This window comes from Bos mutus, chromosome 1, assembly GCF_027580195.1.
Source record: "Bos mutus isolate GX-2022 chromosome 1, NWIPB_WYAK_1.1, whole genome shotgun sequence".
In the NCBI taxonomy this organism is placed as follows: domain Eukaryota; kingdom Metazoa; phylum Chordata; class Mammalia; order Artiodactyla; family Bovidae; genus Bos; species Bos mutus.
The window spans coordinates 98,740,708-98,752,748 of record NC_091617.1 but is presented as its reverse complement, the minus strand read 5'-3'; the positions used below and the strand labels follow the sequence as shown (position 1 = coordinate 98,752,748).

General features: G+C 38.4%; 1 protein-coding gene across 2 annotated transcripts in view; it reads right to left on the bottom strand.

Annotated features, from left to right (window-relative positions):
- The window catches only part of WDR49 (WD repeat domain 49), a 169,179-nt gene that overhangs the window by 100,423 nt on the left and 56,715 nt on the right, over window positions 1–12,041 (bottom strand). For both annotated transcript variants that reach the window (XM_070373695.1, XM_070373701.1), the window contains 2 exons: window positions 11,260–11,427; window positions 8,589–8,737 (listed from right to left, as the gene is read on the bottom strand). In XM_070373695.1, the coding sequence (XP_070229796.1) occupies window positions 8,589–8,737; window positions 11,260–11,427 (317 nt within the window). The remainder of the gene's footprint in view (window positions 1–8,588; window positions 8,738–11,259; window positions 11,428–12,041) is intronic.

The window sequence follows — 12,041 nt, the reverse complement described above, 5'->3', positions numbered from 1 at the left end:
TAAAATGAAATTAAAGAGCTAAAAGTCAAAATCCCCCAAATGAGCAAACAACAAAAGAGTATATACAATTAACAGGCAGTCAAAAAATGTTTTAGAAAAAAAATTGTTACATTTAAAAACTAAATGCATAGGTTATATAGAAAGTGGGCACATCCCATTATAAACACCCCCATAAAAGTCAAGAATATGACAAAATGCCTTCTGAAATGTGGAGGAAAAACCTCAACAAGGAATGGAAACTTAGTGTACAATTTTTCTGGAAAGACCATTAAAAGAATCAATAAGTACAATACAGAATATGTATTCTCAGTATTTTAACGATGTCATGTTCAAAATCAAGGGAAATCCAATTCAAAAATTACTGTAGTTTTTCATGGAACATGAATACTGATCCTAACATTTACTTAGAAAGATAAAATGCCAGTTCAGTTCAGTTCAGTTCAGTCGCTCAGTTGTGTCCAACTCTTTGCGACCCCATGAACCACAGCACTCCAGGCCTCCCTGTCCATCACCAACTCCCAGAGTTTACCCAAACTCATTTATATTGGGTCAGTGATACCATCCAACCATCTCATCCTGTAGTCCCCTTCTCCCCCTGCCCTCAATCTTTCCCAGCATTAGGGTCTTTTCAAATGAATCAGCCCGTCGCATGAGGTAGCCAAAGTATTGGAGTTTCAGTTTCAACATCAGTCCTTCCAATGAACCCCCAGGACTGATCTCCTTTAGAATGGACTAGTTGGATCTCCTTGCAGTCCAAGGGACTCTCAAGAGTCTTCTCCAACACCACAGTTCAAAAGCATCAATTCTTCAGCACTCAGCTTTCTTTATAGTCCAACTCTCATATCTGTACATAACTACTGGAAAAACCATAGCCTGGACTAGACAGACCTTTGTTGACAAAGTAATGTCTCTGCTTTTCAATATGCTATCTAGGTTGATCATAACTTTCCTTCCAAGGAGTAAGCATCTTTTAATTACATGGCTGAAATCACCATCTGTAGTGATTTTGGAGCCCAAAAACATAAAGTCAGCCCCTCTTTCCACTGTTTCCCCATCTATTTGCCATGAAGTAATGGGACCAGATGCCATGATCTTAGTTTTTCTGAATGCTGAGCTTTAGGCCAACTTTTTCACTCCCATCTTTCACTTTCATCAAGAGGTTCTTTAGTTCTTCTTCACTTTCTGCAATAAGGGTGGTGTCATCTGCATGTCTGAGGTGATTGATATTTCTCCCAGCAATCGTGATTCCAGCTTGTGCTTCTTCCAGTCCAGCGTTTCCCATGATGTACTCATGATGCAGATAAGTTAAATAAGCACAGTGACAATATACAGCCTTGACGTACTCCTTTTCCTATTTGGAACCAGTCTGTCGTTCCATGTCCAGTTCTAACTGTTGCTTCCTGACCTGCATACAGGTTTCTCAAGAGGCAGGTCAGGCAGTCTGGTATTCCCATCTCTTGAAGAGTTTTCCACAGTTTATTGTGATCCACACAGTCAAAGGCTTTGGCATAGTCAATAAAGCAGAAATAGATATTTTTCTGGAACGCTTGCTGTTTTGATGATCCAGAGGATGTTGGCAATTTGATCTTTGGTTCCTCTGCCTTTTCTAAAACCAGCTTGAACATGTGGAAGTTCATGGTTCATGTATTGTTGAAGCCTGGCTTGGAGAATTTTGAACATTACTTTACTAGCATGTGAGATGAGTGCAATTGTGTGGTAGTTTGAGCATTCTTTGGCATTGCCTTTCTTTGGGATTGGAATGCCAGGGGGTTGTTAAAATTAAAATAGAAAAACAGAAGTAGGAATTTCTCTGCCAGGTATCACAACATATAAAAAAACTATGCTGGTTAAAACGGTGACATATGCATGCAAGAAAAGACAGACTAATGGAAAGAATAAAGCATCCAAGAACAAATTCATGTATACATGGAAATTCAAATAATAACAATGGAATTTGAAACCAGTGAGTGAAAGTAAAGTCACTCAGTCATGTCGGACTCTTTTCGACCTCATGGACTGTAGCTTGCCAGGCTCCTCCATCCATGGGATTTTCCAGGCAAGAATACTGGAATGGGTTGCCATGTCCTTCTCCAGGGGATTTTCTGGACCCAAGGATCGAACTGGGGTCTCCCACACTGCAGGCAGACTCTTTACTATCTGAGCCACCAGGGAACAAATTATTCAAAACAATTATTCAAAAACCTCCTGGATACCCATTTGTAGAACAAAAAATTTACATAAAAATAAACTGCAAAATTAAATGCAAAAAAACCCAGCAATATAAAAAGTATTAGCTGAAACCAAAGGAGAACACCTCTATAAATATGATGTGTGGAACACATTCTTAAGCTAGATACAAAATCCAGAGCCATAAAGAAAATCATTTCTTAGACTCAGTTTTGCAAAAACAAAACTTTTGAATGTTAAAAATCACATAAACAGGTCTTTCCTGGTGATCCTGTGGTTAAGAATCCACCTTGCAATGCAGGGGACACTGGTTCAATCCCCGGCCTGGGAAGACCCCACGTGTGGAAGAACAGCTAAGCTCTTACACCACAACCACTGAGCCCATGTGCCACAACTACTGAAGCCTGAGCACTCTAGAGCCTGCGCTCTGTAACAAGAGGAGCCATTGCAGTAAGAGGCCCTCACACTGAAAACTGAGAAAGCCTGCAGGTAGCAACGAAGATCCAGCACAGCAATACATAAATAAATACAATAATTTTTTAACACTCACATGAGCAAGGTTAAAAGCAGTATGCTTGACAGAGGCGAAATACTTGCATCATATATAATAAGGGATAATCAATTTATTTTCCAAACTACAACTGCTGATAGTATAGTCCTGAGTTCAGTTAATAAGATAAAAGAATTTAAAGGGCAGCAAAAGAGACACAGACATAGAGAACAGACTTGTGGACACAGTGGGAGAAGGAGGGGATAGGATGAATTAAGAGAGCAGCACTGAAATACATACCTTACCATGTGTAAAACAAATAGCCAGTGGGAATTTGCTATGTGACACAGGAAGTCAAGTTGGTGTTCAATGACAACCTAAAGGGGTGGGATGGGGTGGGAGGTGGTAGGTTCAAGAGACAGGGGACATATGTATACCTACGGCTGATTCATGTTGATGTAAGACAGAAACCAATCCAACATTTTAAAGCAATTATCCTCCGACTAAAAATAAATAAAGTTTTTTAAAATCATGAAAAAAAATAAAGAACATGATCAGATAATGCACCATAAAAAATAGAAATAGAAATGGTCAGTAAATAATTGAAGAAATTCATTCTAATTTTTTGTCCATTAGATTCACAAAAGAATGAGCACATTAATGGTATCTGTCATTACCAAAGGATCTTCTCACGTGGTGGAGTGGTAAAGAATCCACTTGCCAATGCTGGAGATACAAGAGGTGAGTGTTCGATCCCTGGCTCAGGAGGATCCCTTGGAGTAGGAAATGGCTATCCACTCCGGTGTTCTTGCCTGAAAAATTCCTTGGAAAAAGGAGCCTGGAGGGCTACAGTCCGTGGAGTCTCAACGAGTCAGACATGACTGAGCACACAACACACACACACACACACATCATTACCAAGAGTGCAGGGAAACAAATACCTTTACACCTTTACACACCTCTGATGAATATACCAATTGACACAAATTCTGGATCTAAATCATTCTTTAAGAATTGAATCCCTGTTGGCCCAATAGCATCATTTCTAGAAATTCATCTCCAGGAACACATCACAAAGAAATCAACTTATGTGGTCTTAAAGATGTGTATGTGCATGTGTGTGTAGGTGTCATAGACACGATATCTCTTATAATCAACATGCGATTGAATAATTAAGGTTGACCATCCATTCTATGAATTATTATGCAGCAGGAAAAAAAATCAGGTATATGTACACTCATAATGAAAGATCTGCAAGAGATATTGTTTAGGGAAAAGGAAGCGGCAGAAAAATATATATCATGTGATGCCATTTATATAAAAGTAATAATAAATAGTACTTTGAATTTGTATACACACATAAGATGGTACATAAATAACAAATTATGACACCACCACATATTAAAATGTAATATATCAATACTATAATATGTAAGTATATGATAAAAATGTGAGACTGTACAGATCAAGTGTTAATAATAGCTATTTCTTGGAAGAGGAATTGATTTTAAGAGGGTGAAGAAAAGGAATATTTACTTCTTTCCAACTTGCTTCCTCGTTTGCAATTTCTACAAAAGATCATTAATCTGTTTACTTGTACAATTTAAACAAAATGAAACCGGCTTTGTCTCTAGATGGATGGAGGAAATTTGAGGAGAAATGGTATGCAGGAGAGAAAGGAAGACAGACAGGTAAGAACTAGTCACCAGCACAAGAGCCTTTGTATTTTCCTTCCCAACCGTGGGACCACAGTATAGAAACCACACTCTGGAAAAAATCAAAACCTCAAACAAAATATTAAGTTACAAACTGATCTGATTCTGGTGGCCAATTCAGGATGAGCAGCCTAAGAGAGGAGTTAGGAGCAATAGAAAAGCCTAATCAGATTTCCTGGTTGGAATGTCAACCCCCAGCAGAGGTATTTCCCAGAGGCTTTGAAAATCCTTTTACTTCCCATGGTGATTCCTCCTTTAAATGACCAAGTTATTGGTTCCCAGCAGGGCCGTGCCATCAATCAGTGATTACCATTTTATGAGACAATTTAGGGCTCAGAAACAAAATGCAATTGGACTATTGCTTAGTATAATATTAAATTCTACAGATAAATTTATTGTTTAATCATCATTGGAAAGCACAGTACTGCAGTTTTCCAAAAAAAACAATTGAAGTCTCAGGTCATTATTGGAGGAAGTTATTTAGATCTAAATTGCTTTGATTTGAAAATCCTCTAATTAGCAATTCATAGGCATAAATATGGTTCAATCAAAGACTTTTTGAAAAAAGAATGCTTTCTTTCATTTTCCCCATTCCCTAAATTAACCCTAGTCCTATAAAATATACAGAAGAATTTTATGACAATAAAGCCAAAGATTAACCTGGTAGCTGAAAACCTGTTGTTTATTGTGAAGACATACAGGCTAAGATTATTATGCATTTATCGAAGTGAAATGGATTTAGACTAATGTGAAAGACAGCATGACAAGCTTTATTACACCATAATGATTTAAAAGTCAAAGCAAAAATAGGATGATAAAATTGCCTTTAAAGAGACCAGGCAGTCTTAACATTGATGATAGCTATATGCAATTAATTCTGACTCTAAGAACATTTTTTTCCACTTGCTTCTAAAGGTATACCACCTTTCAGGGAATTCTGTAATGATAAAATATCTGTTATTTCCTTCATACTTAGCTCTGATAAAGATTTACTTCCTTATCTAAGATTTATTAAGGACCTACTATGTGTATGGTGGGCTTCCCTCATGGCTCAGTGGTAAAGAATCCGCCTGCAAATGCAGGAGACAGATTCGATCCCTGGGTCAGGAAGATGCCCTGAGAAGAAAATGGCAACCCCCTCCAGTATTGTTGCCTGGGAAATCCCATGGACAGAGGAGACTGGCAGGCTATAGTATACAGGGTCACAGAGTCAGACACGACTTAGCGACTAAATAAACAACCACAATACACATCAACAAAAAAAATTCAAAGAAATGAATTCAGCAAATAATCTTTGCCTTTAAGCACTCAAAATCTAGTGAAAGACACAATATACATATACAATCTTCAAGTATACTTGTCAGATTGTGTGAAATTCAATAATAGGAGTTAGAGCTAAAAGACGTTAGGAAATAGAACAACTAAATAAGACTAAGGCATCGGAAGAGTTTTCATTCTGAGTTTCTTTGTGACTTGATATTCACAGTAATATGTCTTCACTTTAAACTGTCAACAAATAACCACTGAACAAACGCTGCGAGGTGCAAAGCACTATGACTGATGCCAATACACAAGCTGAAAAGATACGACCCAGCTTAAGACAGCAAACTAACAACTTCAGTACAACAGGACACATGCTCTAAGAAGGGACACAGGTGTGTGGGAGTGCAGAGAAACAAACACCTAGGTCTCCATGAAAGACTCCAAAAAAGTCTGAAACTTCACAGATAAATAGGCTTTTGCCAGTCGAGCATGGAGGAGAGGGACCTGAAGACAGAGAGCAGGCATGCAGCAGAATCATGATGCAGCATGGTGGGAACAAAGCGTGATATGGCTGCAACACCGAATGAACAGAAGAGAAAAGCAGGAAGTGAGCTGGGCCTGGTCTGGGGATGAGTTTTATAGAAAAGCTTAAGAATTTTAGTGCTGACATTTAGAATGAGGGTAAGAGAAGCTGTTGAAGAATTTTTCTTACAAACCACTGAATTAGCAGGATGGAGGCCAGATTGAAATGAGACCCATCTGCAAGAAGAAAGACATGTTAGGAAAAATTTGCCATGGTTTGGGTGAGATAGTTCAAAAGAAGATGAGATTTTGGATTAGAGCTGTGGCAGCTGAGAGAGAGGTGAAGTTGATGAATATATCTGATGGCAGAATCAACTGGAATTGGTAGTTCAGTGGTGAAGGAGATTTACAGTCTGATACATAATATACTAAAATAAGCAAGTTTGGCAGGACTTATGTATCAGTTCAGTTCAGTCGCTCAGTCATGTCCAACTCTTTGTGACCCCATGGGCTGCAGCATGCCAGGCCTCCCTGTCCATCATCAACACCCAGATCTTGCTCAAACTCATGTCCATTGAGTCGGTGATGCCACCCAACTATGTCATCTTATGTCATTCCCTTCTCCTCTTGCCTTCAATCTTTCCCAGCATCAGGGTCTTTTCAAATGAGTCAGCTTCTCGCATCAGGTGTCCAAAATATTGGAGCTTCAGCTTCAGCATCAGCCCTTCCAATGAATAGTCAAGACTGATTTCCTTAATGACAGACTGGTTGGATCTCCTTGCAGTCCAAGGGACTCTCAAGCATCTTCTCTAACACCACGGTTCAAAAACGCCCTCAGCTTTCTTTATAGTTCAACTCTTACATCCATACATGACTACTGGAAAAACCATGGCTTTGACTAGACGGACCTTTGTTGTCAAAGTAATGTCTCTGTTTTTTAATTTGCTGTCTAGATTGGTCATATCTTTTCTTCCAAGGAGCAAGCACCTTTTAATTTCATGGCAGCTTTCACCATCTGCAGTGATTTTGGAGCCCCCCAAAATAAAATCTCTCACTGTTTCCATTGTTTCCCTTTATTCATAAGGTGAGGCTAAGGAGTTGAGGTGAATTTCTATTATATTCTATTCAATTTTCACAAATATGTGTATCACTTCCGAATAAAGTTAAAAGTCCGAGTCACTGAAAAACTCTCAAGGGCTGTCCCCAGTAAGTCTATAGCCTATCCGTGTTCTCACAATCAGGTTTCTTGAAATCTATCACGTGTTTACTGGATCTATGTCAGGCATTATGTAAAACAGAAGCTTTACAGGGGAACAAATGACTAGATTATTAGAGATAAGAAATTTACCTGGGAGATATGAGTAGTAAATAATGTGGTCAAGGTATAACCCGGACTATCTGATTCTGGTACAATGTTTTTTCCACCCTATATAGAATATGTATCAATGTCATCAAATAGAATGGACAGACATATTTAACTGAAATTTCTTAATGTAATATCCTGCAGATTAACTTTGATTTTTAACTTATGAGACTCTTCAATAGCAAAGCAACGCTGGTTGATTGTGTCTATTCCATATTTTTAATTTGAATGTAATTGCTTTGCAGTGTTGTATTAGTTTCTGCTGTACACGAATGTGAATCAGCTATATACATATATACACATGTCCTTTCCCTCTTGAGTCTCCCTCCCACCCTTCCATCCCACCCTTCTAGGTCATTACAGAGGACATATGTGTTTTACACCAGCTTCCCACTGCACGCATGCTGTCTCTTCAGTCGTGTCCAACTCTGTGCGACACTATAGACTGCAGCCTGCCAGGCTCCTCTCTCTATGGGATTCTCCAGGCAAGAATACTGGAGTGGGTTGCAGTACCCTCCTCAGTGGGATCTTCCTGACCCTGCATTGGCAGGTGGGTTCTTTACCAGGAGCACCAACTAGCTATCTATTTCACACATGGTAGTGCATGTACGTCAATGCCACTCTCCATTCTTCCCATCCTCTCCGACCCCCACTGTGTCCACAAGTCCATTTCCTACATCTGTGATCCTATTCATCCATATCTTATCAAAGTAACATTTATCATTCCCATTTCTGTTTTTTTTTTATTGGGTTAATGAATACTTTGGAAACTTTTAAAACAACCCATCGAAAGCTCATTAATAAGGATTTAATTTATGAGCACATGGTTTGAAAAAAATTTTTAATGAAATAACTCATCCAGTTGCCCAGGACGATCCTAAATTATCATCAATATCTTTTTTTAAAATATAGATTTCCAAACCATAGTAGTAAGTCACTATATTTTAAAAATCTATACCATCTCTAAGAGGAATTTCAAACCAAAGATAGATTTGGGTAGGAAGTGGGGAGGCAGAACTAAATAAACTGAATGTACACTGTTACTTACTTTATCTCTGGAGAAGCTGAAAAGTTGTTTTCTTGCAGCAAAGAACTGGACAGCTATCACACTGGCTGAGTGACCCCAAAGGACACCAACCGGCTTAGAGACAACATAGGGGTTCCAAAGGCAAACTTTATTGTCAATGCCAGCAGTTGCTAATCAGAATTAGAAAGAAAAAAAAATGTTTTTAGTAATAGGAATACCCCACAACACTTTCTTTTTGAAATGAGTATATCACATACTATATCACCATAGGCTGATAAAAGCCTTCTCAGCATTAACACACCTTTGTTTTGAAGGAAGGAAAATTCTATCATTGTGCAACAGTCCAGGCTAATAGGGCATGAGTTCTAACACTGGAAGTAGTTGAAATGGAAGGTGTAGGGGAGATGGGTCTGCACAGGGTAAAAGGACAACAGTTTCTTTAAAAGGTGCCAGCAGCCCAAGCAGGAGGACAGAAAGTTCTTCCTCCCGGTCCCAGTGTTTCCCTCTCCAGCCTGCACAGCCTAGGAATGCAGATCACATTAAAGTTATCCCAGGAGTAAGAGAGAACTAAAACAATATTTAAAGTTTCCAAATTAATGAAAAACTATAAGGAAATCAATTATTTTTCACTGTCATGTAAATAATCAAGAATTTGTAAGCAAATGAGCAGCAGAAATATATGTTTGACCTGCTCTATTGAGAGAATAAGGCTTTAAAAAAAATACAAATTAATTATATTCAGGGCGTGCATCAGAAACTGGGAGCACGGTGCCTGTGCTTCTTCAGTTCTGAGGAAATTCAGCGGAGCCCTCTCTGCTGTTCCCATTTTTAAGGCTAACTGAAGAGCTGAATCTATTCGTATTTATGGAGTTGCCATAAATGTCAGACCCCTATTTGGATTAATAGCCCAGGGTTACAGAAATAAGAGGAACTGAATGTACTTTTGTTTCAAGTCTTTACTCCATAGTATGAAATTAGTAAGTGATAAATTTTACCCTGAGTATTACTGCATACAGTAACATGTAATTCCAGCAGTGGGCCAGGTATATGTTAGAGATCAATACAAAGGGGCTGAAATAATAATGAACCAAGGCACTGGTTGATATTTGAGTCCTTTTAAGCCCAATTCACTAACTCGTCCAGCTTTCTCTAATAAATCTACAATCCTCCTTGAAAGTTTGCTGTTCGCCTATCTCTGACTTCGAAGTCAGTCTCTTTTATCATGAATGGCAGCTATGATTGTTGGGAATTTTAGAGATTCAGCCCCTTAGCTGATATCAATACTCTTTATATAAATGACAGCTTTTGAAAGAGGGTCAATAAGACCCATTCTGTAGGCCATGTGTATTCATTCTCTGTAACTACCCTATCAATGTTTAGAATAACACCTCACTTTTCATATTTGAACTAATATCATATAAATCAAATTATCAGCTTTCAAAATGCCTAAAATTTATTTAAATAGACAACACCTGAAAATCTTTATTGCTTATTTCCTCAGCTAAAATTTACATATAAAAAAGAGCTCTCCTCTAAATGTCCTTCAACAGAGGAGTGGATAAAGATGTGGCACATATATACAGTGGAATATTTCTCAGCCATAAAAGGAATGAAATTGTGCCTTTTGCAGAGATGTGGATGGACCTAGAGGTTATCATACAGAGTAGAGTAAGTCAAAAAGAAAAAATATATATTGTGTATATTAACACATATGTGGACTCTAGAAAAATGGTATGGATGAACCCATTTGCAAAGTACAAATAGAGACACAGATATAGAGAACAAATGTATGGACAGCAAGTGGGGAAGGGGAGTGTGGAATGAACTGGGAGGTTGGGAATGACATATATACACTAGTTTGTGTAAGATAGATAGCTGAGAACCTACTGCATAGCAGAGAGAACTTGACTCAATGCTCTGTGGTGACCTAAATGGGAAGGAAATCCAAAGAAGAGGGGATATATCTATATGTTATAGATAATTCATTTTGCTATACAGCAGAAACTAACACAATATTGTAAAGCAAATGTACTCCAATAAAAATTTACTTAAAGAAAATTCCCTTAGTATGCTAAAGGGCAAGTTTGAAAATTTTCAAAAAGCATCAGAAGTTATATTCTGAAAGGTGATTAGAAAATGTTCTACATTTTACATTTCTCTAGTGAGTGTATGTGTGTGTGTGTGTGTGTACATGAACAAAGAAAATGATGTATTTGGGTAGAGTGAGTGAGTGATAGTCACTCGGCCATGTCCAACTGCTTGTAACCCCATACAGTGTGGCCTGCCAGGCTCCTCTGTCCATGGGATTCTCCAGGCAAGAATACTGGAGGGGGTTGCCATTTCTTTCTCCATTGTTTGGGTTGAGCATTTGGTTATGCTAAGAAGATGGCAGAAGGCAGATACTGCACAAATAGTCTTCTTTCTCTATGTCATTTTACATTCCCCACCAATGCTGAGCAAAAGGCTCATTAAAGCATTGGAGCACTTTCTCATATTTTCACCCCAATGTAGTTCATATATGCTGCACATCTTAATGCATCATTATCAGACATTCTCAGGTAATAAAATGTGAGCTACTCAAGCTGGTCTCTCCGGCAATAAAAGCAACAAGGTGAAGAGGCCCCATGCATGCAAATATGCATAGCAAACTATTCAGGAGTCTCTCATAGTTATCGTGATTTATTTTACATACCAATTAAATTGAGCTGAGAGTGGTAATCAAAACCATGAATGCCCTGGGCAATGTTGAAGGATGTCATTTTAAGATGCTTTTTAGATTTCTCTCTCCAGGCCAGCACCACGGTATTTGTATTGCTGGTTGTACTGGAAATAATAGCATCTAAAGATGCATTGTAAGTAACTGAGCAAAGAAAAAAGAAAAAAAACAATCTTTAGTTGATTTCTCACAAGACACAGGGAGAACAGTATTATTTTAATACATGAGGTTAAAAATTAAACTCATATTATGATGATACAACCTGATACTTAGAAAACACCTCACTAACTGCTTCTCCCACCAAAAAACTTAGAGTAAAAACTTACCAAAAAATCTGCAATCAGACTTTTCTTCCACCTCAAGGATAGCTTAAAAAATTTTAATTAGAACACATGACAGGAAACAATATGAATCAATAATTACATGGGATTCTGGAGATATAAGTAACTGGCTAAAATGCTCGGTGCTTCTTCCTGGGTCTAAAGTAGGCAAACAGGAGTTGAGCAAACATCTGCTACTCTCAAGGTCCAGCTCATGCCCAAACCATTGGTTTACTTATGTTTTGACTGGTCTAGAATGTTTGAGAGTGGGGTGGCCAGGACTTGAAGCTCTGCCAAGATTCACAGCTAGAAATCTAGGTCGATTGGCAGTTTTCCTGTTCTTGATGATCTAGTAATAGGAGTATGAGAGGACCATGCGTGTTTAGTCACGTCCGACTCTGCGACCCCACAGACTGCAACCCGCCAGGCTTCGCTGCC